At 39.3% G+C, this 27,661-nt stretch overlaps 4 protein-coding genes across 14 annotated transcripts; 2 read left to right on the top strand and 2 right to left on the bottom strand.

The window, feature by feature from the left end:
• cart3 (cocaine- and amphetamine-regulated transcript 3) lies at positions 1 to 842 on the top strand. Its single transcript, XM_079461156.1, has 3 exons — positions 1 to 210; positions 339 to 422; positions 655 to 842. The coding sequence occupies exons 1-3, from the start codon at positions 46 to 48 to the stop codon at positions 760 to 762; spliced, it is 357 nt and encodes a 118-aa protein (XP_079317282.1). The 5' UTR covers positions 1 to 45; the 3' UTR covers positions 763 to 842.
• A 627-nt stretch (positions 843 to 1,469) lies between these two features.
• Positions 1,470 to 5,046, bottom strand: cdkn2aip (CDKN2A interacting protein). 2 transcript variants are annotated; one of them, XM_079466459.1, is made up of 4 exons: positions 4,913 to 5,046; positions 3,975 to 4,221; positions 3,751 to 3,872; positions 1,470 to 3,690 (listed from the first exon to the last, which is right to left on the bottom strand). In XM_079466459.1, the coding sequence occupies exons 2-4, from the start codon at positions 4,217 to 4,219 to the stop codon at positions 3,131 to 3,133; spliced, it is 927 nt and encodes a 308-aa protein (XP_079322585.1). In that variant the 5' UTR covers positions 4,220 to 4,221; positions 4,913 to 5,046; the 3' UTR covers positions 1,470 to 3,130. The 2 variants fall into 2 exon arrangements, with proteins under 2 accessions (XP_079322585.1, XP_079322586.1); XM_079466460.1 differs by having other exon boundaries at positions 1,480 to 3,690; positions 4,600 to 5,035.
• On the top strand, positions 4,987 to 10,596 carry tubgcp4 (tubulin gamma complex component 4). The gene is made up of 18 exons (XM_079466446.1): positions 4,987 to 5,208; positions 5,744 to 5,872; positions 5,968 to 6,090; positions 6,172 to 6,225; positions 7,075 to 7,131; positions 7,227 to 7,306; positions 7,414 to 7,615; positions 7,845 to 8,010; positions 8,083 to 8,207; positions 8,424 to 8,474; positions 8,567 to 8,672; positions 8,765 to 8,872; positions 8,944 to 9,088; positions 9,204 to 9,381; positions 9,474 to 9,608; positions 9,925 to 10,041; positions 10,130 to 10,269; positions 10,349 to 10,596. Exons 1-18 carry the CDS (start codon positions 5,131 to 5,133, stop codon positions 10,359 to 10,361), a joined length of 2,007 nt encoding a protein of 668 aa, XP_079322572.1. The 5' UTR covers positions 4,987 to 5,130; the 3' UTR covers positions 10,362 to 10,596.
• On the bottom strand, positions 10,596 to 25,813 carry tp53bp1 (tumor protein p53 binding protein, 1). Of its 10 annotated transcripts, none has more exons than XR_013787237.1 (29): positions 25,619 to 25,775; positions 24,938 to 25,143; positions 24,724 to 24,802; positions 24,561 to 24,642; positions 24,192 to 24,253; positions 23,936 to 24,055; positions 23,775 to 23,829; positions 23,534 to 23,694; positions 23,339 to 23,444; positions 22,364 to 22,452; positions 22,087 to 22,274; positions 20,769 to 22,008; positions 20,554 to 20,670; positions 20,219 to 20,416; positions 19,624 to 19,690; positions 19,161 to 19,244; positions 18,039 to 18,351; positions 17,900 to 17,959; positions 17,520 to 17,669; positions 17,193 to 17,410; positions 16,468 to 16,620; positions 15,805 to 16,193; positions 14,161 to 14,352; positions 13,276 to 13,445; positions 12,216 to 12,404; positions 12,035 to 12,129; positions 11,760 to 11,956; positions 11,540 to 11,676; positions 10,597 to 10,862 (listed from the first exon to the last, which is right to left on the bottom strand). XR_013787237.1 is itself a non-coding variant. In XM_079466375.1 (29 exons), the coding sequence occupies exons 1-29, from the start codon at positions 25,626 to 25,628 to the stop codon at positions 10,693 to 10,695; spliced, it is 5,229 nt and encodes a 1,742-aa protein (XP_079322501.1). In that variant the 5' UTR covers positions 25,629 to 25,813; the 3' UTR covers positions 10,598 to 10,692. The 10 variants fall into 10 exon arrangements, 7 of the variants coding, with proteins under 7 accessions (XP_079322501.1, XP_079322496.1, XP_079322498.1 ...); XM_079466375.1 differs by having other exon boundaries at positions 10,598 to 10,862; positions 13,272 to 13,445; positions 24,938 to 25,071; positions 25,619 to 25,813; XM_079466370.1 differs by having other exon boundaries at positions 10,598 to 10,862; positions 13,272 to 13,445.
• Positions 25,814 to 27,661: the final 1,848 nt, after the last annotated feature.

Genomic DNA, 27,661 nt, shown 5'->3' with positions numbered 1-27,661 from the left:
ACTTGAATCTCAGTGCGCAGGACGTGTACAGCCTTTGCTTTGACAATGGAGAGCTACAAACTCTGGACAACAGCGATGGCATGCGCTGTGCTGCTGTCCTTCGTGCACGGTGCTGAAATTGACGACTTTGACAAGGAGTCTGACTTTGAAACGAGAGCCTTGAGGGATTTTTACCCAAAGGACCCAAATTTGACCAACGAAAAGCAGCTTGTAAGTGTCGCGCCATTCTTTGTCCTTTTTAGAGCAGAGTATACTCAATTTTATAGTACTTTATTATTGTTTCAAATAATGTTTGAATGAATTAACCTGTAACAATTTCCATGTAAACGTGTTTACAGCTCGGGGCTTTACAAGACGTTCTGACCAAACTGCAGACTAAACGGATCTCACTTTGGGAAAAGAAGTTTGGGCGCGTTCCCACAGTGAGTATAAACTAGAATTCTGTTTTATAACAATTCAATTCCACTGTTTGTTACTTAAAACGAGACAGTTGTCATTCAATTTACTGCAATGACATTAAATAAAACTATTCGACGTTTAACCACCATTTCATTGGATCAGATCTGTTTTTTCTGGCTATTTGAAATAATTATTTCCAATTGCTTTGTTAAATAAATGCAATTGTCTAACACGGATGCTTTGTTTTCACAATAGTGCGACGTTGGGGAGCAATGCGCCATCAGGAAGGGATCAAGAATCGGCAAAATGTGTGACTGTCCACGTGGAGCGTTTTGCAATTACTTTCTGCTGAAGTGCTTGTAAAGAAAAAGATGGAACGTGAATTGGAAACACAAAGATATTACACATATTTATACATTGTCATTTCTATTTTTATGATTATAAAGTGCTATCAGAAGAACAGATGAATTTAAAAGGTTGTTGTATTATTTGCTGCTCTTGATGTGTAAACCCGAATAAATCGTTTTTTTCTAAGGCAGTCTTTGTGTTTCTTGGTATCATAATGAAATATACAATATTTATTGGATTGCAATGAACATTATCAACACAATTCATTGTAGATGCATACAACACATTTAATGCCACATAGGTACTTACACTGTTCACTGTATAATAAACTTATAACTGATAAACATGAGAAATATGTTAATTTAGGGTATTTATAAAGTGGATTTTTTTTTGTTCCACATTAATATTAAGACTACAATTGAACCACAATAATATGAGATGGTGTAATTAAAATGGAATGGATTTTGTTTTTTAATTCACCTCATTATGCTTTAATACCTTTTAAATTGGTGTGCTTTACACATCTCATTTGCATGCGTTCATCAAGATGGAAGTATAAATGGGATATGAAATAAATGGCATTTCTGTAAAGCCTCTGACTCATAAGCGAGGATGAGGAAAAAGTGCAGAGACAGTACAGGCTGTCCCATGATTACATTTGCCCGAGTATGCAGCCAAGCAGCAAAACACCCAAATTCCCTGAGATGTCAGTCAGAGCCTAAACTTAAATGTGAGCTTTCACTTCTTGTTAAGTTTATTTATGTTTATTAATATTTTACAGATGTCAAGCAGAAGAGAACAGAAAATGGCACTCTGGAGTCATTTTTATCATTATACAACATCATAGTCTTATACAGACTGCACACACTTATACAAATGTCTTAAGATGTTTTAATAATAAAATGGTGACAATATTTTTAGATGTTTTTCCATTTAACCCAAGTTAAGCAAAGCTGTAATATAATTTCAGACGGCACATTTAACAGACTGTCTGACAAATGAATGTAATCTCAAATACAGTGAAATAGGTAAAATAGACTTAATGTAGACTAGAGGCAGAGGCAGACACAGAGTGCAATTTTATCCAAGTACCTTAAAAACCCCGATCAAACTTTTGTTCACCTTTGCGGTGTTTGATATTATCAAAGTTATTCATTTGGTTGTAAAATTGCACTAAGGGTCTTGGAAAACAAACTGTTTACATCTGATGTTAATGTAAGCAAAGCTGTGTGTGATGTGTAATAAAACTGTCATTTGCTTAGAATAATAGAATTAGATCTGTTCATTGTATTTACACGAGATTAAAAAATGACCGCAAAGACTGTAAACACAATTAACCATTATACTCAAACCCTTGTTAAGTCTGATAGGAGAATCTATCTGAATAAATGACACAAATTACATTAAGGCATGTGTTCGTGTGTACAAAACAAAAACTGTAAATAGGTCCTTAAATTGACCTTTTAAAAGAAGTACTATAATCTGAAGCTGATTAAGTTTGGATCATACTTGATAGTTTATTTTGATAAAATATAGTGAGAACTTAATTGTAAAAGCAACAACAATAAAAATTGTCAAATTAGTAAAATTTAAGAAAAAGCTATATTTATCTTTTTCTCAAATTTTGATGATATCATATGAGTTCAGAGAATAACGCAGTATAACACAATGTAAGTAAATGAACTAGAATAAGTACTGTAATACAATAAACAAACAATTACACTTCACTGGTTCTCCATATTTCTGCTTTCACATTTAACATTGTTTTTAAACTGATGGCAGTCAGTGTTTATTTTTCATTTGACAACATCTGCCTACAGATCCACAACTGTGACAGTAAATACGAATGCTCAACATAAGCAGGCCAAATCAGTGACATCTAACAAAACAACTGGAGTACACACAAAATCTACATATCGAGTTAACAGGAAAAGTTGTATAATTTGTACATAGAATTCCAATTTAAAACAAACTTGGTTACGTTTGTCCTTCAAAATTATACTAAACAAACTTGAACATTAAAATGCTGTTGGCTTTGATAAAGAAAATCCACGTTTACTCTTGTGATTATTGGTTTGGGAAGGACACTTAATTATTCCAACTGTTGTCACCAGCAGCAAAACCATTTATTCTCAACGTAACATTTTAGCAATAAATTAAAAAAATTAAGCAACTAAAACAGGCTCAGCCGCTAATTTAAATCACGTAGGAGCTCCACTTTTAAAGGTTAGATATAACAAACCTTATTGATCCTATCTAAACCTGGCAACCAAAAACTATTGACACTTTAAACAACGGGAGCGAAGAACATCTTGTTGCCACTAAACAAGGCTGCCACTGGATCAACAAATGTATATCATTACCCTGGTACCACTCTGTACCTTTACTGGTCTTCCTGAAAAGGGTAGCACAAAGCTGGGGGGAAAACCTGACTCCTGGTCTGATCATCCTGAAGAACCAAATCTTCTACATCTAGTCCTCTGAACCTACGGCGACAAACTTTCACTGTCACTTTATGTCCTTGAAATACTTTAAGCGCCTCCTTGGAAGCCATCGCTCTGGCGGTGCACTCATCGCGTCCATAACCCGTACCAATGTAGACGGTTTGGCAGCGCAGTTCACATACTTGCCCTTCTTTCTGGGTACGTCCCGTAGGCAGATCAGGAATGTCTTTGAGTGGAACAAACACACAGTTAAGACTTGCCTTGCATGACTCCACACAACTGCGCAGGATCTCAAAATGTTCCAGGTTGGGACCGAAGCCGCCGGCAGACACAAGCTTCCATGCAACAGCCTTGTAGAGTCTATTGAAAAAGGGCTGGTGTTTTGTAATAGCCCCTGGTGGAGGACCCGATTTTACTGGATGCCCAACACTTCTTGAATGAGGTCTGGGGTCTGCATCAGTAGGTTTTATTTTCTTCACTTGGTATTCAGCATCCACTTCTGCAAAATATAGCATTTTAGCTAAATGTAAGCAATAAATAATAATACATTATATTTTACCTGAGCTGGCAGGTCTTTTTGCTTTTCCCATGATTTCATCTCTAGTCTTCCACTGAGGGGCGTCTTTTACGGCGATTCCTTCAGCCATCTCATTTACCCTATCCATTACAGGTTGTGGATACCTGCATGAACCACACAGTTACTTTTTAAACAAAGCATTGTTATGAATATACAAAATTGAAATAACGGTCAAAGTGAGACGACAGTCATAAGATGACAATTACCGACAGCCCAGAAACACATGGTTGGCCCAAACCATGGACAGAGAGATCAGCCGGTCCAAACTAGGACTTGGAGTCCCAGGTTGGATTGTGGGAAAGACCTCAATATTGCGCAGTATAAACTCTCTTCGAGCATGCCATTGTTTATTCGTCTCACAGTGTGCTTTCAGGGATTCCACCCAGTTTGCAAGATGGGGATTCTGACTGAGAAACTCCGAGACAATATCTCCTCCTCTCTCTGCCGCCATCACTGAGAAAATAAAGCACAACGTTAACCCATCTTAAGGAATTCATACAGTCGTATATAGGAAAGTGTGTCCCACATGTTACAAAAAACAATCATTATGTAAAAAGGACTGTCAGGCTCTGAAGGCTGTAAATCCAGACATGTTACCCAGCGACAAAAAAGTTCATCAATGGTTGCCTTGACAATATAACGTGGACAACTCGCATACAAATCAGCAAGAGGTTAGCATGACGTAGTAAGTGTTTACATTTACATTTAGCAGATGCTTTGATCCAAAGCGACTTACAGAGAGTTCAGTGAGCAATAAAGCGATATGTCATACAGGAGCAATAATATGTGCTAATACAAAGTTACTAGTTTCAACAAAAGCCAGAACAATACCTGTTGAGAGAAAGCGAGAGGGTTAGTGTGTTCAGTTCAATGTAGTTTTAGGATTGTTTTGATATTGTGAATCGAGATGATCTTATCATTTGGCCGCGCAAATTATCACGTTATAGCTACTGACGAAATAGTTATAGGCGATCTCCATTCAAGAGAGTACTATATTTCTCTTGTAACAACTTTATTTTGGTTCAAAGAGTCTAACCAGTCGCCTCTAAATGACTTCACGTGCTTTACTGAACGAAACATACCAAAAATAAAGACAACAAGAAAGTATCAAACGGACTTTTGAGCAGGAACGAGCACTCTTTACCTCTAAAGATATTTTCTGTGCTGATTCTTCATACGCTGTAAGTAGTAAAATATGATTTGAAGTGTGTGAGGGGCTCTAGTAGCCAGGCAAGCACTTCCCTGTCGCGCTCGGGATTGCGTCATCAACATGCGACCAGGGTTTTGGCGCTGTGAAAATAATCATGATGTGAAGTTTCTATTTGTGTTATTGTGTTGTTCATTTGCTAGCGATTTTTAAAAATGATCCACGAGTTACTGCTGGCATTGAGTGGGTATCCTGGGACCATATTCACATGGAATAAACGGAATGGATTGCAGGTATTTTATGTATCAGACTGTCAGACAGTGATGCTTGTACTGTACTGTACTGATGTAATGATGCATATATTTCTGTGTAAGTGTGCTACAGGGTGGTGCAATTGCGATAGTACTGAAAGAAAGTATGATGATAATGTACACGAATAATGTCAAATATAAAATACATCTATTTTTTCCATATTATTTTTGATAATATGATGGCCCTAAAAAGGTCTTACTGTGCTGCAGAGAAAGTGTCGATCGGAAAAACCATTATTTTATTTATCATATATGTTTTTCTTATTTTATCTGTCTCTTCGAGGTTTGTGGTAAAATGTATCTCTAAATCTTATTTCTATGCTGTTTTCTTATACTTCCTTACACCTCTCCTACACCTCTAAAATGTGTAAAGCTGCTTTGCAACAAGACAAAATTGAAAAGCACTATATAATTCAATTGAATTAAATATTTTAGGTTTGTTAGTTATGGTACGTCAAATAATATTATAGTAATATTTATGTAGTGAACCTTCTTTATAGAGTGTTGCTCTTCACAGGTTTCCCAGGACCTGCCGTTCCTCCACCCCAGTGAAACCAGTGTCCTCAATCGACTCTGCAAAATGGGCACCGACTATGTGCGTTTCACAGAATTCATAGAGCAACACACAGGTCACGTCCACCAACAGGTAAGCAGACTTGATTCTGCATGCAAACTGCGTTTTCATATCTGCGTTTTGCAAATAACATGACATGTTTTTGTGGTGTCACTTTGTTCACACAGGAGCACTATTCCACCCAACCGACTCAGTCTGGGCTTCATGGCATTTACCTGCGGGCATTCTGCACTGGACTGAACTCCATGCTGCAGCCTTATCGACAAGCTTTACTTGATCTTGAAAAAGAGGTTTTGCATTAGATAAGTAATTTTGATGGTCATAAAGTCATATTTGCAGATCATATTAAAGCTTGTACGTTTTTCTAACAGTTTCTCGGCGATCCACACCTCTCCATTTCTCACGTAAACTACATGCTGGAGCAGGTAGGAACTTTTTTTTATTCGTATGATTATTCTCTATTGTATAGAGACAGTATAGAGTCTATAGTACTGTCTCTATACAGTTGAAATGTTTCTATTACCAGCATAACAATGTTTGTTTTCAAAAATATTTATAGAAAAATTTACTTAAAGGTGCTGTGTGAAATTCTTTGAGGATCTTTTTAAAGAAATGCAATATAATATACAAAGCTATGTCTTCAGAGGCCTTACATAATGAAGCGTTATGTTTTACAACCTAGAATGAGCTATTTCTATCTACACAAACTGCAGGTTCCCTTGAATGGAATTTGCCATGTTGTTTCTACAGTAGCCCTAAATGGACAAAATGCTGTACGGGCGTGTTTCGTAAATATGTTGTCTCCTTCGACAAAGAAGCGAAAATGTGATGACATCTTAGTTCTGTTTTAGCCGCCGTAGTGCTTTGAAAGGGAGGTGGAGTGAGCCATTGGTTGCAATTATTTACAAGCTCTCCAGTAGATGGCGCTGCATTTTGTACACTGAACCTTTAAGTTGCATAATATACTAGTGTTAGTCTATGTATTTTGTTTGCGTCGATGAAAGCAATGAAAATCTGACCTTTTAAAATACATGTTTATAAAACTTAACATGCTCACAGATTTGCCTACATCATTTCTCATCTACAGAATCCTAAATATAAATCGTATTAATTTTATCTCATAACCTTTCATTTGTTTATAATTTTTCAAAACATTTATTGTGCAAATCACATTTGGAATTTACGAATTTCAGTGTAGAAACATTTAAACCCCACTGTATGTATTCTGTATTCAATATAACATAATATTATTTATATATATATATTATTATCAGTTTCAGCTTCTCTTCCCGTCTGCTATGGTCGTTGTGGAAACCATAAAATCCCAGAAGGTCTGTAGTAGATAGCTTCCACCCATTTTCCAAAAAATGATTGTTTGGAAACGACACCGTTGGAAAAATGTTCTTCCCTCACTCGTTTTTAACAGATTCACGGCTGCCAGATCCTAGAGACGGTTTACAAGCACAGCTGTGGAGGTTTGCCTCCTGTTAGGATGGCCTTAGAGAAGTAAGCTCACATCTAAAACACAATCCTAACACAATCCTGAGACACCCTATTGCATAAATATGCACTATTATTTTCACTGCTCTAATGGTAGTGCGTTTTTTTCTCAGGATTCTTGCAGTGTGTCACGGTGTGATGTATAAACAGCTGGCTGCGTGGATGCTGCACGGGCTGCTGCTGGATAAGAGTGAGGAGTTCTTTGTTAAGCAGGGCCCCAGTGCGGGCGGGGCCGCAGCATCTCAGGAGGATGAGGAAGAAGACCTGGGTATAGGTGGACTGAGTGGAAAACAGCTCCGGGAACTGCAGGACTTGGTTAGTCACAAATGACCTGAATATGACCCTCCTGAGGTTCTGTCATGCAGGTCGGGACTTGTGATTGACCCAGTATTGATGATTTTTTTATCCACAAATGGGAATCTAACCCATCGCCTTGGTTTTGCTTGTGCCATGCTCTGCCAACTCAGCTACAGGAACGTCATTCATTTTTTTTGTCCTGGCTGATGTCATTTCATCCCATGTTTATTCCTGTCCTTCTCTCTAGAGATTGATTGAGGAGGAAAACATGCTCGCTCCTTCCCTACAACAGTTCTCCCTGCGTGTCGAAATGCTTCCCTCATACATCCCGGTCCGAGTAGCTGAAAAAATCCTCTTTGTCGGGGAGTCAGTACAAATGTTTGAGAATCACAATCAGAGCCCGTCCCGAGCAGGTGAGTGGATGGCATGTGTCAGCATTTGTGAGGGATTTTCTTGTCTAACACTGCCCTCGTGTGGTTGTTCAGGGTCTATTCTGAAGCATCAGGAGGACATGTTTGCTGCAGAGCTTCATAGACTCAAACAGCAGCCTCTTTTCAGTCTGGTGGACTTTGAGAATCTTGTTGATGGCATTCGTAGCACAGTCGCTGAGGTTGGTCTGATATAAGTGTATAAGGGTGAATCTTACAGAGCCTATTCAGGAAACGTACATTTTCTAGATACATTTAATTCAATTTATGAAGAATCTTCTTAATACATAAAGTGTTTTCTTTTATTTCTCTTTCATTTTGGAGTAAGATTTAGGCACACTTAAAGCACAACAGTCACACCAGATGAAATTATGTTTGTCACTTTTTAATTTCTGTAGCATTTATGGACATTAATGGTGGAAGAATCTGATCTCTTGGGACAGCTCAAGGTACATAAAGAAATAGAGAAGACCATCTTAATGTATGATACATGGTACACATGGTTTTGCTTTTTAATAACAAGTGTAATGTTTTTATTTAGATCATAAAGGATTTTTACTTGTTGGGTCGTGGTGAATTGTACCAGGCTTTTATTGACCTTGCTCAGCATATGCTGAAAACCCCACCGTCTGCTGTTACTGAACATGGTATTCATAAAAATTGTACTATATATTTCTACTATTTAATATTGACAACCTCATCTACATTTTTATTCACAAATTCGCAATATATTTTTCAGATGTCAATGTGGCCTTTCAACAAGCAGCTCACAAAGTTCTGCTCGACGATGACAATCTTCTGCCCCTCCTGCACCTCACCATAGACTACCAAGGGAAAGAAGGCAAAGGTATCACCCGCACACCTACCGCATTCACATATTAAATACTTCACATAATAATTGGATCACTTCGCTTGCAGAGGCTTCTGGGAATCGAGAGGGCACCACTCCTCCACAGGAGACTTCTCCTCGTGAGGCTCCGCCCACTGGTTGGGCAGCGTTGGGATTGGCTTACAAGGTTCAATGGCCCTTGCATATTCTTTTCAGCCCTGCTGTTTTGGAAAAGTACGTCATTGTTTCATTTAAACTATTAGTATTTTTATATCGGTTTGTTCAAATTGCATCAACATCACAGCAGCCCACATGTTATATTAACCTGCTTTTTATTTATTCTTCTTAGGTATAATGTGGTGTTCCGTTATCTGTTGAGTGTCCGTCGAGTCCAGTCTGAACTGCAGCACTGCTGGGCCTTACAGATGCAGCGCAAGCATCTCAAATCAAACCAGATGGATGCTGTTAAATGTAGACTCCGCAATCATATGGCCTTCTTAGTGGACAACCTTCAATATTACCTGCAGGTAATCTCATAGAAAATATGTTTTATTTCTGTAACAAGAACGAATGTTTATATTCTGTAAATGATACTGCCATTTGCTTTATTCTTCATCAGGTGGATGTCTTGGAGTCCCAGTTTTCACAGCTCTTACAACAAATCAACTCCACACGAGACTTTGAGAGCATCCGATTGGCCCATGATCATTTTCTTAGCAATTTACTCGCCCAGTCTTTCATTCTACTCAAGCCTGTGAGTGTCCAAACCAAACCTCTCTGTAATCCAAGAGTCATGCAGTGTTTTTTAAAAAGGCACTTCATTTGGTTGTAGTTTAATATTAAAGGGACCACATTGTGTTAATCACTTATAAAAGTTAACCCTGTCTTTCTCATTCTCATAATTATCTTCTACCTTTTTTTACTTACAGTTCAGTTTCTTGACTAACAGTTCTCTGAGTTCAGTTTCTTGACTAACAGTTCTCTGTTGACAGTCAGTGTTTGCAATGTTATTCTTTATATGGATTATGAACTACTGAAAATGAGCTTTTAAAACTCTGTTTCACTCCCAGGTGTTTCACTGTTTAAATGAAATTCTGGATCTCTGTCACAACTTCTGTTCCCTGGTCAGTCAGAACACTGGTCCTCTGGAAGAAAGAGGAGCAGGCCAGCTGGATATTCTGGTTAAGGTAGCTTTGTCTGTGTCATTGGATTATGAATTTATTCCATAATCAATATTATATTACTGTAGGGTGATGCTGTATTTTCACGTAACAGGGTTTTAGTCGTCAGTCGTTCCTGCTCTTCAAGATTCTTTCCAGCGTGCGTAACCACCAGATAAACTCTGACCTGGCTCAGCTGCTGCTACGACTAGACTACAACAAATACTACACCCAGGCAGGAGGCACGCTGGGAAGGTAGGCCTGAGTAATGCAGTAGTATAGAGAGTTGATTCATGCAGTAAATGAATCTAATGGCATTTTTGTCATCCTGTAGTTTTGGGCTATAGAGCAGAGTTTGAAGATCTGAGGGTACACCTTTCACCAATGTCCATTTCAGCTTATTACAAGAAAATGTATAATACAGTATTTGTGTCAGTTTGTACATTTAATTGTTAATATATATGTTATGCTTTTGTCTCTGTATCACTGTTTGTTTCTTGACTTTGGCAATGAATTGTATATACTGCAACAGCAAAAACATATGGAAATGTACGCATTTGTTGAAAAATAAAACATTCACATAAAACAATCACACTTGTTTTATTTTGTAAAAACTATATACAGCAAAATGCATGCACTAAAACAAAGAAGACATTTAAAAGACAAGTTGTCAGTGTTTTATGTAGATGGATTATGACAGAATTCAGAATTACGGTCGTAGCTGAGGCACTTTCCACAGATCAAGCTCTGAATGAGCCACTCCAGAGAGACAACAGGCAGGCCCGGGGTCAAGGGTTTCAACCCATCCGATGCAGCAACTGCCAGATCAAACTTACCAGCAGGAATGTCTGTTGGTGAACAAAATTGACATCATGTTATCACTGTGAATAAATGAGTGAATGAATGATACATTAAGACCTAAAGACATGAACAGTACTTGACAAATGTTACTTAATGTTTTATTAAAATTACACTCACATAAATACACTAATTTCAATTTCAAATAAAGCCTCAAGATACATTTTTAATGATGGTGGCTCGTGGCCGTCATAACAAGATCACATGACCAGTTAATACTACACACTTTTTTTTTAATTCAACTGAGCTTTAATGAGTAAAAAATAAGAATTGTTTTTGCATTGGGTATTTCTACAATGACATCAGTAAACTTCAGTCTGTAATAAATATTACAGTTTACTGCGATAATTACTAGAACATTCAAAGAAACAAATAATTATAGGTAATTTATTGTCTAGATATACAGTAAGTATAAGCATAATTGTTCACATTTTTATGAATTTACAAAAGCATACTTTCCATTATCTACCAACATCAAATATACTTTGCATACTTGTCTATCAAAAATTTATACCGTCACATGTGCAGACATCAGTAACTATGAATTTGTTTTGCATGATATATCATGCAGACTAGAACCAATACAATATCTAAGTGAAACAAATGACTTAATAGTATACTATACTGTATGTTTTGCCATTAAACTAAGTTTAGCGCTACTACTCACCAGAAATGTTTTCATTTTCTTTGTGGTGATGAACATTTGCTGCACCACCCATGGAAAGCAAAGAGGTCCACAAATCTACACGATCCTCTAATAGAAGCAGCACCTTCAGGCCTTTAAAAGGGTTACAGCGAGGATGCCTGAAAGAGAATGCAAGAAAACACTTATGACCAAACATATATTGGAACATTAGTCATACTAACCAAACAAGACATTATGGTACCATTCCACAATGCCTCCCTCTAGCCCCAGACCGGCAGGCAGCAGGTAGTTCCTGTAGTTGAGGAGTTTCTTCTCCTGGCAGCAGTCCCTCACCCACATCTGAGACACACAAGGAACACCACCTGCCACACACAGCAGATACTTCCTGGTACGACAGTGCTGGTCGGCGATCAGCAAGCTCTGATAGGCTGCTTTACACTGACAATGCAGAAAACACACATGCATAAACAAACACACAAATGATTTCGTGCAGCTCTCGTTTGAATATAGTCTCACCTGTTCTTCATTAAAGTCAGGCAGGATCATTCCTCCTCCGGCCTCCAGCTGTCTCATCGTATATTCTTTGTTATATGGAGCTCTCTGCACGAATTCTAGTAACAGAAGAATTACATTTTGAGGTTTTGAATTGAAAACCGTACATAGCATACCTGAAAGTAAGATGTTTTCCTTTCTTCACCTTCATCCTCATCGCTGAACTGGTGGTTGGAGTCCCTCTCACTTTCAGAGGACGCCGTCAGCATGAAGACAAACCCCATGAACAGAGAGGAGTTTTCAGGGAGAGGTCCGTGTGTCGCCACCAGGTCATCAGGGTCAGGCGGTAAATCTACACCGCTTCCAGATGTGTTACAAGCAGCTATCTTCTGCCCTGTTCAAAATCAATAAAACACTTAAAACATCACATAGTAGTTCTGATACACTCGGTCCAACAATTATCTTGAAAAAACTGACTGGTGGTTAAAGTGTATTAGTGAATAAGGCACCACTTCCCATGTTCCCTGTAAAAGGGATAGTTCACCCAAAAAATCATTTACTCACCTTTGAGTCGTTCCAAATCTGTATCAATTTCTTCGTTCTGATGAACACAGAGAAAAATATTTGGAAGAATGCTTATAACCAAACAGATCTTGCCACCCATTGACTAACATAGACGGAAAAAAACAAGTGCCCCAGAACTGTTTGCTGTCCTACATGCTGCAAAAAGTCTTCTGCTAAACTATGGGACTTTCTCTGTGTTCAAAAATGTATACAGATTTGAAACAACTTGAAGGCGAGTAAATGATGACAGACATTTTTGGGTGAAGTATACATTTTAGTGCTCACCCACACACAACAAACAATAAAATGTTATGCCACATACCGGTCTTTGTTTAAAGCTGACGATCTGCATTCCATATAGTGGAAACGCAAGCAGTATTTATTCACACTTTAAAAAGCTTGATCATAAGTTGTATATAGTAATATATAGATGACACAACAATAAAAACAGTAAGGGATAGGCACTGATTCAGAGTTCATTCAAAACACAGTACAAAAAAACCCCTCTCTAAACTGTGACATCATTTCATAGATATTAAAATGCATAAAACATTCTGCACATATTCCTAAATAAAAGAAAATGTTAAACCTGTAAAATTAAGTAATAAAAACGGTCATCTAATAAAATGTCCTGAAGTGCAAAAGCTGTTCCACACTGTCGCACTATAAAGGGCCGTCTATACAAAGGACATCGTACCCACTCTTGCCCCGCCCCCCCTGCGTCCTCTTTTTGTGGGTGTTCTTTCGTCGTCCGTTCCACTGTTAAGCTTTCGCTTCCCTGGGGTTCTCGGGCTGTTGGTAGCGCTGTGGTTGGGGGTCACTGTTCCGCTGGGGTTCCCTCTGCGTCGCCGTTTACCTTCTACCAGGTTATCTATGAAAAAACAGCATTCATGCTTTATTGTCACTACCTTATATCAATTAAACAGTATATTTGTAGCAATAGCCAACAATACATTTTTATGCCAAAATTAATGAGGATTATATTAAGTAAAGATCATGTTCCAACAAGATATTTTGTAAAATTTCTATCGTAAATATATGCAAATTTTACTTTTTCAGTCGCAAACAAAAATGGCCGGAAAAACATCTATAAACATCGCCTGCTTCTGCCCGTTCTGTGGAAATTACCCACTCACGTGTGATAGAATTTCTGCTTTCGGATTCATCTATACTCCACAACGTCATTACAGTGATAAGCCAATAGAGAGCGTTAAAGCAAACCTGTTTCTTCTTAGCAACAGCCTGCTACAGAGTCTCTGATAATCAACTTTGAAGGTGATTCTTTTCAATATTTAGATTCTTTGCACACTCAGATTCCAGATTTTTAAATAGTTGCATCTCGGCAAACAAACCATACAACAATGGAAAGCTTATTTATTCAGCTTTCAGATAATGAAAATGTCTCAATTTCAAAAAATTTTACCCTTGACTGGTTTTGTGGTCCAGGGTAACATACGTGACCTGATGACGTTTTTAATATGGGACCGTTTTGGGAGGAGGTATTTCCCTGGCGGTATCAAACTGAGGCTTGGTCAGAACTGGCATCCACAGACTCAACAGAAAGTCACATCAATGTGAACACTCACCGAGGCTTATATCACATGCCATGGTTTGGGGTGTAGATGGTTCGTAGGGCCCCAATCCATACTGCTCCCTCAAGCGGTTGCCTTGCTCCATGCTGAGGATCACGGATGTTCTGTGGTACCACATACTCTGGCCATCTTTCTCCACAGAGTACAGGAACTCAGAGCCTTGTGTCTTATGGCCTTTCACTGCACCTGAATATCAGCAAGACACCAACAAGACTTAAAACTGAATTCAAGTATTTTTAAATGCAAATGACTGTTCAAAATGCAACCTAACAGATAATAAAGAAGTGACTTGCTTTCTTGGCTAATAGGGTCACTGACACTTACATAACACACACGCATGACCATTAACCAAAATCCAATGTTAATAGCAAAAGAATGTTTGAAATATGAAGAACTTTCTGACACTGGTTTCGCTTTGAAGGACATTTGTTAACCCACTGGCGTCTTACGGATTACTTTCATCATGGATAAATGTGCTTTTTAACAGAAAGTTGCTCTTATCAACCAAATGGGGGAGCCGTGAGCAAAAGTTCCAAGCAACACTACTGTATGTAGTTTTTCGACCTTAAAATAATGCTAAACTCTTAACCTGACAAATTATACTGCCGCTGCTTCCTGAGCAGCCTCCTAGTGGCTAAAACCACACTCTGTAACTTTGGTGTTCGGGTCGGTACACTCAGCCCCGCCTGCGGAATAGTGCAACCTGCTTTACGACATACTTCACATATTTAACTTGTAGCCTGGGAGAAGTTAAGTTACCACAAGTAAACTATAAGAGGAAACGATCTAATATGCAAGTCTCAAAACTAACGCCATGGCAGAGAGCAAAGAAACCAGAGAAAGTTTGTCGGAGGGAATAAAAGTAAGACAAAGTGATCGGATACAATCCCGAACCCGAATAAATATCGGACGATCTTATACTCAGTGGTGCGAGCTGAAAGAGGCAAGAGGTTGCAAAACGAATGGAGACCTAGCCATCCTGCAACTGGATTTCTAAGTCTTATGTATACATAATGTTTTACAGTCCTGTAATTTTGAGCTTACTTGTTATTAGGCCTTGTTCAGGTTGTTCATTGATGCACTACTGGCTAACAATTACTAGCTGTAAGGTAGCCGAGAGATAAGGTAATATTGCCAGTTCCGAAAACTAGCATGTCATGCCTCGTCGAAGTTGCAGATTCCTTAATTCATGTATATAATCCACATAATTGTTGAGCAGTTCAGTCGCTGAGAAGGCTAATGTTATCATTATCTGTAACTAACATGCTAGGTAAGCTAACATGCTATTATACAAAATAAAACACCTGCCCACGAGTGTGTTTAGTTACCTCTGAAAATATACCTACAGAAATGTGTTTAGTAACCTCTGAAAATATACCTACAGAAATGTGTTTAGTAATCGCCAAAAATAGTACATTCACGTCCATGCGTTGTGTTTTGGGTAAATTAAATGTACTATGTGGCTAGCACGCTATCAGCTTATTTAACAAATTCATGTGTATTGCACTGCCCACAGGGAAGATTATACAGCATTTATGACAATGGTAACAGACAATTGCGCTTATCAACCACACGGGGAAAAACATGTTACATAGTATCGCTTTAATAAAATCCAAACAGTGTTTCTGTAAATCATACCTATATTGAAGTACTCCTCGTCAGTCAATGCTGTGACCTCTGTTTCCAGAGGAATAGGATCACACAGTAGGATGTCCTTCCCCTGTACCTCACATTCCTGGTTGTCATCGAACAGAAGGCGGAAACGGTTCTCCCCAAGGTCTCGTGTTATACTCCCAGAATAAAAGTACGAGTTAGACGACCACTTGGCCAGCACACGCAACCCAACAAAACTGCTGGTGCCAGTACTGTTGTCAGGGGAGGTGGTGTTGAGAGAGTCAGACCGGCTCGTAGTGCTCGGCTCTACAGGGCTGCCCGGTGTTTGGGGATGCCGCTGGACATACGGCTCTTCCTCTGACGAAATTGCCACCTGGCCATGGGCACCACCTCTCAGCCCTGCCCTGCCACCTCTTGAGTATTAGGAGGGGATGGAAAGATCAACAGAAGAGATGGTAACCACGTGATCATCAGAACATTCATAAAATCAACAAGTAAAAATAGGTTATTCACAAGCCAGACCAAGAAATGTTAATACTACTTTCTATAAACTTTTTGGAAAAGAGAAAGAGTCATGCAAGGTGAATAATTAACAGATTCACAGTGATTTTATAAATTGGATTTGTCTATTTATGGGCCTACAGTGTTTCTGGTCCGTGTTAGTAAGTGTACCCAGGCGCAGCTCACCTACGCAGTGGGCTGCAGGAAGGAGGCCTTCCTCGCCGGGCACGGCCACGGGGGCTCAGCTGGGTGTTGACCCGAGACCCCCGTGTATCCGTCACCTCTGACCCCACCGCCACACTGTGGCTCCTCGGCTGCTGCCGTCCCCCCCACCTTGTGCTGAGTGTAAACACACAAGCAGAGGATGCGCTCAGCTGAAACGCCCTCGACCAAATGTGCATGGGAGCAGCAGCCATATGAGGACGGTGAAATTTATATTGCTCTACAATTTTGTCTGTCTAGTAAGAAGGTGAGAAGATGCTTGATGGAAATAAGCATATTAACAGCCACACAAACACACGCACAAGACATTCTATACAACACACAGAATTACAAGTGTGAACATTCCCAAATAAAACACTGTGTACGTTTTTGAAGACGTGGCGGTCTGATTCAGGGTTGGGCAAAATTAATTCAGAACTCATGTTTAAAGAAACAACCCATATGTTCTGTGTATAATAACAGATGTATGGGCACTTTGTATTTATGCGTCTATCTAATTTTTCAGTACATTCACATCAATTGTATAATTTCCTAAATTGTTTTCATTTTAATTCAATTTAAATTCAACATACTCAATTCAATTGTTCAACCCTGTTCAGCACAGAAGCAGCAGTCAGTGAAGAAGAGACTTGTGTTAATGTAAGAGTTAGTAAAAGGAACCATGCAAAGGACCCTAGGTTTAGTCTCACCTGCCAGACTGGCCCCCTCGACTGGGTGGCATAATAAATTCATGCATTCTGATGGGCCCCAGGCCCCCACTGCTCGTCCCGCTGGAGCTGTGATGTGATGGGGCCTTTGAGGAGAGCGAACTAACATCAGCCAGGTCTCCAGATGTCATAGAACTTCCTGTGCGGGATGGGGAGATGTCATCAACAACACAGCGGTCCAAGATGGGTTCCTCCGACTCCTTGGAGAAAAGATACAGTTTGAGTAACCTTAGCCTGGCTGCCTGATCGGTCAATGTCTAGTTAATCATCTGGGATGAACCAAATGTAAACCAAAGTAAAATTTCTTACATGGGAAACCTTGCGTTCAACCTCTCTGCCGTCTTCATAATAGACATCCGTAATGATGCGAGTAACAGTCGTACGGACCTCCTGGGTGGTGCGGACATGTCGGCGCACAGATGGACCAGCTTGGGTTCTGGTGGGTGTGCTTTGCTCTCCCTTAAAGAGATGAAGCTTGAAGATTAAGCTAACTAGATAAAGCCCTTATAGTAAACACAATTGAATTATGTTTTTAGCAAGACACTCTTAAAAATAAAGGTGCTTCTTTAACATCCAAAGATTCAGATTATGAAAAGGTAAGAAAGAGATGAATGGATGAATGGTTCTTCTATATCGGCGTGAAGAACATTTTAGGCACCGTTATTTCTATATAGGGTTTACAAACTTACCCTTGCAGACAGGTTGTGTGATCCAGACAAATCTAAACTTGTCTGCTGAGAAACAGCTCTCTGTAAAAAAAATCCAAATTAATAATGCATGGCATCTTTCATCTAATAAATCCTAAAACCCAACCAATGATGGTCTCACTTTGCTAGGAGGACTTATGGTAGTGGTGATGTCCACACTAGTTTGCTGGGACACGGCTCTCTGGCGAACAGGTGTGCATGATGAAGGTCTTCCTGAAGTAATGAGGACCTCTTGTTCTCTGGGAGGGGAAGACAGACCACCGAGCAGAGGCTCAGAATTTGCGTCCGTAGCACGAGGATGCTGAGACTGATGCGTTACAGCTTCACTGACTCGGTCGGAGGATCTATTGCCCTCTGTCACTCTCGGACGGTTGGGGGACAGTCCTGAGTCATTTAGGTTGATGGGGCTGTTGAGCATTAGGCTCTGTTGCCTGCTAGAGAAGTGGAAAGAAAATAATGTGTTTGTTGGTTTGTGTTTTTTATGCTCAACGTTACAGTTTTTTTAACTATAGTAATGTTTCAATGTTGCGGTAGGTTAAGTCTTGTTGTATTGTTACTTTTGCAATTATAATGTTTGGGACTACACAACAGCAGATAACATTTGATATTCATGTGTATAACTACAGTTGCACACACACAGTCAACTTGCTTTCAAGCGTTTACAGACTGGCTTTGAGTTCCAATATGGTGACGACTTACAGTTGCCCATAGAAACAGCAGCTAATGAAGCATCTATGTACATATCTAGAGCACCAGGAAATCACCTCATGGAAGAACCCAGTTAATCCCCACATGAGGCTGTGGAAATAGGCCATACCCAATTCTCATCACAACCCTGACCAGGAAGAACAGCACCAAACCTACTTAAGAGTTCCCTTGGTATTAGATATTTTTAGAAACCTAATTTATAACCTTACCCAAAAATTCAAGGTTAGTTGTGCTCAAGACAACTGAGACGGAGCATACATTTTTGTATTGTAGAAATTGTGCAGCACTTACAAAGCTAATTTTTGCGTATCAGCTCCCGAATATTAAGTTACTTGACTGCATGTTCAAGGAAGACAGACAGGCAGTGTCACTTTACATTGTGTTATTCTTTTATGTATGCTTTCTTTGCCTGGATGTAAGAAAAGAACAGTAGCCAATCACAGTATCACTGGACCCAGTCTGCCCTGGTATTAATACTGGTGGTAATGCAATACAAAATGTGACATTATAGACTCATTTCAGAGGTTTATAATACCTGAGAGGAAGACCACTGGACTCCGCTTCATCCTCCACCTGCATCTGCCTATGTGCTTCTCTGACACGACTAAAGACAGACGGACTGAAAAAGACACATCATTTTCCAGGTGAACTTCATTACAAGCTTGGCAATACTATCTTATATATTTCTGACATGACATTCAGGGACACGGATAATGACATCTGACAATGAGCCACACTAATTTTCCAAAAACTGACATGAATGTGCTGTTATTGAAAAACTGAAATAGTTTTGTATAATCAGATTTTTACCCTAAATACAGTATTTACCCTTCCCACTGTTTAGATCTGTAGTTAAATTAAATCCATTTCAATATCTAGGCATGATTAATATTTGTATTTCAGTGTTAAAAGACTGTGAATCAGCAGCAGTGAGTGACAGAATAAAAATGAATCCAGCCCACAGATAAGATTCTTGCATAGCAACCACCACAGGTTACCTGGTTACAGCCATGGCAACAGTTGTAGCCTTGGAGACGGAGATGTCCTCATCTGTTAATAGGGGTTCTGGGAAAGCATTCAAATCAATCTCGTAAAAAAACAGTCAGCTTCACACTACTAGGTAAAACTGTATGTATCACATTTGTAAAATGTATACATCTAATTGTCCAATCAAAATATAAGTGTTTAACATATAGAAAACATGCATATACAGCCACGGAAAAATCTATGAGACCATAATTCATTTGAGACCATATCACATAAAAACTTTTCCTAAATACATGTACAAATATTACAGTTGTATTGCTAGAGTGAATATGAACTTGTTTTTTTTGCAGTATTTGAGGTTATAAAAAGCATATTTTCTGTTATTTTGACAGAAAATATATTCATTTGAAATTTGGGGCAAATATTATTAGTAGTTTATAGAATTAAACCAAATTACACATACATACAAATAGTCAATTCAGAAAACTGAAAATTATTTTAAAACGGTCTCTTAATTCTTTCCCGTGTTTGTATATCTATATATTATTGTTATATATTTAGCACGTCTGCATCATTAAGTCAATGTGACTAAAAAAGGGATTTTACTCTGCAGGCTGAAATGTTCAGAGCCTGAGCTGCCCTCCTCCACTGGGGTCACCAGTTTCATCCTCAGACTCAGTTTCCCATCTCTCTCCATCACAGCTGGCACCTCGCCCTCTCTGCTCTCCTCTACCGAAATCTCACAAGCCGTCATTGTCTCCCTGGTTACGTCGTCCTCTGACTGCTCCGAGAATGAGGTCATCTCTGAAAAATGGTATAAAGTAAAAAACACAACAGTAAGTATTTTAAAAGGGGGGGGGGGGTATCACAACAGATCAGCATTCTTATATTTAAAAACATGTATCCAAAAGTTATGTTATAAACAAAGAGGGGACACCCACCAATAGGAGTGCTGTGCCTTGGTGTCTTTTTCAGTTGACTAATTTGTGGAGGAGTCGCACTCACTGCTGGACGGATCAATTCGCCATCTTTGGGCAAAGTAAAGTGAAACGGAAGCTCTGTCCGGGAAAGAACAAAAGACAACAGCTAGTTGCATATACTGTGGACAGGTTATGTAACGGGGATAACAGATCATTTGTTTGCAGAATAATCCCACCTCCAGAGCTGTCACTCAGACTTTTGTTGGCAGCATTGTCTGAGCTCATTCTCTCCTGGTTTTTGCGCTGTCCTGCTTCACCGGCCCTTGGGCTCTGTGACTTAGTTCTCTCAAGCTGTAACGGTGAAGCCTCAGTTGATCTAAGTGGCTGAGACCCTGACATCTGGGCTGTTTTCTCCTGCACGGATCCCCTGGTAGGTTGAGAGAAGCTTACGAATGGTCTCTTATCCTTCACATTCTCCTGAGAGACCCTCTGGCTCTCCTCAAGCACCACAACACTGAAACTCTCCTCTTTGCTGGAGGACTGGAGATCCCTTAGTTTCTCCTCCTCCATGGGCTCTGGAGAAAGCACCTGACTTTGAGACAAGGCCAAATCGAGTCTGCTCTCTTCACCTTTCACAGTACTCTGCATCTCACCTTCATCCACCCGCTCCTCCTCCTCAGTATTTTTAACACTGTCTGTAATAACACTGTGGCTGTGTATCATTGGCTGACTCAGTTTCTGGCTTTCAACATGTTCTTTTTCATTCTCAGTGTTCTTTTGAGAGGGAACAGTTGGGACAGACTGAGATTGTGAAGGGACAGGAACAGGAGTGCAGGTTATGGGTCCAACAGCTGATATTGAAGTTTGAGAAGAGCTGGCGGATGGCACATCTGTCGATTTACTTTTCTGTGGTACAGAAGGGGTGTCTGACACACAGTATGCACTAACAGACAGCTGGGATTGAGCGACACCCAGGGTAGCGTTTATATCCTGGTTTCTTACGCTACCAGATTGTACGAAATTTTGAGTGCCACGGTTTTCCACTTTTTCAGGGGCACTTTTAGAATCCATCACTTTCTTTTGTGAATTCTGAGAAGTTTTGTTTGATTCTGGCTCCATACCATTCTTGCTCACATCTTGGGAATGACATTTGGGGTCAGAATTACTCTTGTCAACATTCAGAGTTCCTCCTTCTTCAATCTGTGTGGCTTGACTATCCTCATCAACAATGAATGCCTGAGTCTTCCGAGAATGATTGTTTTCACTGCTGAGCTCCAACTGAAAGCATTCAGCTACCTCTGAGGGTTGTGAAAAGCTGCTTGAAGGCTTTTTTACTTTCTCTGTCGGGCCAGTTAGTTTGGGTGTTTCTGACTCGGTTACTGATTGGCTGTTTTGTGGAAGCAGCTTCCTCTTTGAAGACTCTGTACCTGGACTATTGTTGCCAGGTTCAAGGCTTGGAGTGGAAATAAACACATCCTACACAAAAGAAAAGTACTGTGTGAAAAAAACAGTGTGAATTCAAAACCAAAGTTAATCCGAACAGTTGGTGCTTACATGTGAGAATTCAGGCAGGCTGGGCACAGGGAGGCTTTTCTCCAGAACAAATCCAGGGGGATTCTGGGACACTTGAGTGGAAGCTGTGGGTTGTGGTTTGGGGCAGGGGTCCGTGTTCATTGGCTCATCCTTTCTCCCTTGAGTCTGGTCCTCAGGTGTGCAAGATGTATCCATTGGGGATCCAGCAGCTTCATTATAATTAAAAAAATCATTTAGAAGTGATTTTAGAAAGCCTTTTAGAGCACATAATCACAACCTGTGTGTATAATGGACTTACTCTGATCTTTTTCTGTTGGTGAATTTGGGACAATGTAAGGGGCTTGACTTAAATTGTCCTGAGTGGCTGCCACAAAGTCAACAGACTGCCTGAAAAAAAAAGGACACATGGCATATATTGAACGGAGCAAAGTTCATCATGTGTGACAGTTCACACAAAAATACAATTCTATCATGATTTACTCACCCTCAAGCTGTATACAATTATTTCTTCAGTTGAACACAAAAAATATATTTTGAAGAAAATGGCAAACTAAACAGTACGGGGCACTACTGAGACCATTGCAGTTTGTTCCCTACTATAGAAGTAGAAGGGAAAACAGGGCAGTCATGGCCTAATGGTTAGAGAGTCAGACTTGTGACCAGAAAGTTGCCAGTTCGATCCTCAGGGCCGGTAACGACTGAGGTGCCCTTGAGCAAGGCACCTTACCCCTACTTGCTCCCCGGGCGCTGCAGTGATCACAGAGGTCACATTTCAGGTATGGTTCACCATAACTGACAAATAGGTCACTTTCACATCCACTTTCACTTTCAAGTCAATAGTGCCCCAGAACTTACATTTCGTTGCACTGTACTTGTATGTGTGTAATGACAATAAATTGAATCAAATCAAAACTACTTGGATACAAATATTCTTCTAAAATACCTTCTTTTGTGTTTATCAGAACAACTAAATTTAGACACTTTTGGAACAGCTAGGGGCGAGTAAATGATGTCAGAATTTTTATTTCTGTGTGAACTATCCCTTTAAGAATTAAAAAATGTATTTCATCATCATGATTTATTAACTAATTATTCTCACAATGTTCCAGATCAATATGACATTCTGTCTTCTACTGACCATCAAGCAGCAGTTAACCTTAATGTTGACTTTCTGTCTGTCACACAAAGCAGTTAACTTAAAACACGTAGAACCGATGCTCCCGAATGTACGAAACACATATCAAAACAATTCAGACTAAAAGTACATTCTTACTGTGAAAGACTCTCCTGCACAAGTGTGCGCTGGCCAGACAGGTGAAGCAAGCGAAGACTGTGTGCAGGTGTTGATGTTGGCATAGCGCTGCTGTCTAACTTGATGTCTGTAAAAGTAAAAAGAAGGGTTAACAATAACAATAAACAAAAACTACAGCAAACCACAGTTAATAAATGGAATAATGTGGGTATCTACTATTTTGCTCTTTATCAAATAGGTCATCCTGAGAGGAAACGATGTCATCCTCTTCATTCTCCTGACAGTCAGTTACTTGAGAGTGCAGTATAGCCTGAACACTAAGCTTCCTGCCTTCCCCATCCTGAGGCCCTGATGAGCTCTTTGTGCTGACCTCTGACCTACAACGAGATTAAAGTTACCAAATTGATCAAAACTGAGAAAACTCTTTATTGCCATCGTGGCTGAAAAAGATGCTTGCCCTTTAAAACTTCCGTCCTTACAGGCTGATGTTCTCTCTGTACCCTTGAAGTCACCTGAGATTTAAAAATACCCACATTAGAAATTAAATGAAAGTGGATTCAACTAAACGCAACATCCAATAGGTTTATTAAAAACAGTGAATCATATATTGGGATTTACATTGACTGGCTAGGTTCGGACTGTCTCTTTGTTTAGCAGGAGCTCCATGCAGCTGGTCTTCATCATCATGGATACCCTGGCTCTCTGACAGCTCCAAGAAACCGAACTGAGACATCTCATCTGTGAACAGATCAACCAAGTCTATCATTAATTTATTTTTCAAAGCATTTGCAAGGAAACACATTTTTGTGTTGATAAACAGTGTATTTGAAGATGTTAGACAGACACAGTATTGAACAGATATTGAAGATCTCACCACGTCTCTCTGTGCCATGTGTTGTGGAATTAGTCTCGGACTCCATGTGCTCTTTAACACCTCTGTATGAAAAATTATGAAAATAGGTATTAAATATTACACACCACGTGGATTTATAGAACACACATAGAACACACCTACTGGAAAATATTTTTATAGTCCATGCCCACTGTATTATATTCTCACTATTGTATTCTGTATTTATTCTAACTGTATATCCTGCACTTGCTAACTGCACTTCTGGTTAGACCTAAACTACATTTCGTTACACTGTACTTGTATATGTGTAATGACAATAAAGTTGAATCTAATCTAATCTAATCTTATTAAAAATGTGTTTATAGTTCAACTGCTCCATGGTTTTATTACCCTTTTTGTTTAGGAACAGAGCAAACTTCAAAAACTTGACTATGCTCTGTTGCTGCTGAACCCAAGTTGGACTGAGAATTGTCTGAAAAATAAAATAAATCTTTGTCAATAAACAAACAGAAACTAAAAATAATTTGTTTGGCAGGGAAGAGACAATACATACCTGAGTGGACGGTACTGTCAATTTTATCAATCTGACTGCCAGATTGCAAATGACTTTTAGCAGGGGAGGATATCAGCTCCTGCAAATAAACATTGTGAAAGACAGAAAGTCACCGATGATACCATCATGAGATTACACAAGCTTGAGACCAAAATAATAAGCAAAGACATAACTCAATCAGGTTTGGATGACATGATCATCTGTAAAGCCTTACCAACACAGGGCTGTGAGATGTAGGCTGGAGGTTAGAGAGGCGACGGGCCAGAAGAGCAGAGTAGCTGGTTTCAGGGTCGTCCTCCAGGGCAACACTGTCAGGCTGGGAGTCCTCGACTATAAGGCAGGGGTTCTCTGTCTGAGGAAAACTTGAATCAAGATCACTCTCACCAGAATCCATAAGGATGGTATAGGGTTAGCAGATGTCTACGTACACAGAGATTAGAAAAGTGGGTTAAAATGTAAAAAAGTAACGTTCAAATAAAACTGTTAGACACATACAAAAATAAAACAGACAAGAAAGAGTCATGTGTCATCATACAATGACAAATCTTCCAGCACAACATTGATACACCTTCACCAAAGTGCTTTATGAAGTTTTATTTAAGGAACGCGTGTTACGATTATGATAAAAGCACGCGAGATTTCCTGCTGCGCGACACCGCGAGACTGTACGCAGCTACATGGTGGTGTGAGTTTTTGCTACAAATGATCAAGGGGCACCGCGAAATGCTAAAACTTTTCCGGAAAACACGTGGATTTAAAACAGCTTCCTCTTCTTCCGCGAACGACCTTAGAGAGAATGTGCATACACCGATACAGGTAAGAAGCATTGCACTGATAATCTGGGTAATAGCAACACTTCCGGTAAACAAAAAGTAGAAAATATCACCACATTTACCTGACTTCATAATACATCTGCTGAATCCCTGACTTCGTTCATCCCAGCAAATATGTAGCACTTTACAATGTATGTACAGTCCGAACTTCTGTATACTTTCACACCCTAACCCCAGTGAAACCCTTCGCGGTAAAAAGACATTGCAGGAAATGTCGGCGCCGATTGGCTGGGAAAAATCTTGCCTCAACCGAACTCGTAGAAATCCTATTTTGATTGGCTACGAATGAATATCAAGGCGGGGCTTTGTGCTCTGTTGTTGCCATTGCGCAGATGTTTAAAGGCCGCAGTGGTTCATTTCTTCGTGTTTAATTTACCAGCCCCTTATTCGGCCTTCGTACAGTAGCTACTTTTAAGGGATAGATACATTAACACCAAAACACCCCATGAAATATACAGCAGAGCCACAAATTACAGTAAAACACAATGAAACCGTAACGAAACTAAACGAGTGGTTAACTTAGAAAATATTTTGTGGACTGATAAGAATTTTAAACGGAATTTAAACTGAACTTTAAAATGTGCTCATTGGCTTCACAATATTTGTAAAATAAAGCATGGTATTTAATTGTCTTTATGAAAAACACATTTATCTATCTATTATACCTGCTTTATTGATGTTCGGGTGTTAAATAGGCTACATTGAATCATCCGTGGTGACAAATACAGATGTCTTTCATTGGTTTACAATACCATGCCGATGCCAGTGATTGATGGCTGCTTCCTTTTAGCTATTTGACGTGCCTGACGCAATGTTTACAAAATAAACATTTATTATCAAGCACATGATGGCTAGCTGCCGTATATAGGTTCGACGTACGTTACGCGTTACCTTTCGATATGTTCTCGCAGTAAGTGATAACAATACAGAAACCATCATCATACAAGACCATCACATCATTTTGTCCAAAAATGAACGAGCTGAAAGCACAAAATGCAAGTCATAATCATGGCGACACCGTACAAAAATTTGCCAATACCTGAGAAACGGTCAGTTGTAAAACAGCAGGCTTGTCTATTTCTGAAAGAATGCGGGAAGAAATAAATGGTTGTGCGAGTCGATTATCTCGCTATGAAGATGGGGTGTGTGAGGGATACAGGATCACTTGACGATGCATTGGCTGCTTGGCATTTTTTTATGTGCGCGCGCATGGTAATTAATGCATTTCGAAACAAATAACGAAATGCTCAAAATCCAATTTATAGTTTTTTCTTACCAGGGATTTGTAACATTAGCGATTTGCTCAGTTTTCTGTGAATAACTTTTCAAAGATGAAAAGTAAACGCAATGCTTTAAAAGCAATTTTATATATCGAAATGTATGAAATGCAAACGCCCCTGTTAAGCTTTCTGTGTATTCTCTTTTTAATGATCCCGTTATGAAAAGGTGACTTGAAATGGCCAGGCCCAGGTGTGTGATGGCTCATGATGGTTTACTAAAAATTAAATTCTAGGTTACTGGTGTTATGACTGAAGACATTCTAATGGGAAATCATGCAAATGCTTTACAAAATATGCAGCTAGGCACTGCCAAGACAAACTGTCTCCTAGCTCCTAGCAAGATATATTTGATGACATTGGGTTCAAATAGTAATGTGTAAAGTTAAAGTAATGAGCTCAAAGTTATAGTTTAAAGTAACAGTTTGCTTGTGATGTAATCTCATCATGCCAGCCTCAATTCAACTTTCTTAGGCTATGTGCTGGGATTTTTCATCTATTTTAAAGGTACTGATAATTTCTTTGTGTGTCATTTTTAATGAGGAAACTTGGCTTTTAAATGCTATAAATAAAACGACAAATTTGTTTTGTTTAAAATGACATGCATGTGTTTTTTTCCAGATGAGATTTAGGACTTATATTATAACACTGACCAGCGACAAGAGACTGCAGAGACGTTGTTAACGTTGGAGATTATGTTAATGTTACTTAGGTTTCCTTTTTTTGTTTTATTCAATTGATCTATTCTGTGTTTATGTATGTTGACTTCATTTAGTATTTCCTTGTGTGTGTGTACACTTGGCGAATAAAACTTCTGATTTTGAGATT

The sequence above is a fragment of the Barbatula barbatula genome (assembly GCF_947034865.1).
Source record: "Barbatula barbatula genome assembly, chromosome: 1".
NCBI classification, from domain to species: Eukaryota; Metazoa; Chordata; class Actinopteri; order Cypriniformes; family Nemacheilidae; genus Barbatula; species Barbatula barbatula.
Note: the sequence above shows the minus strand (reverse complement) of the source record. Positions and strands in the feature narration are given on the sequence as shown.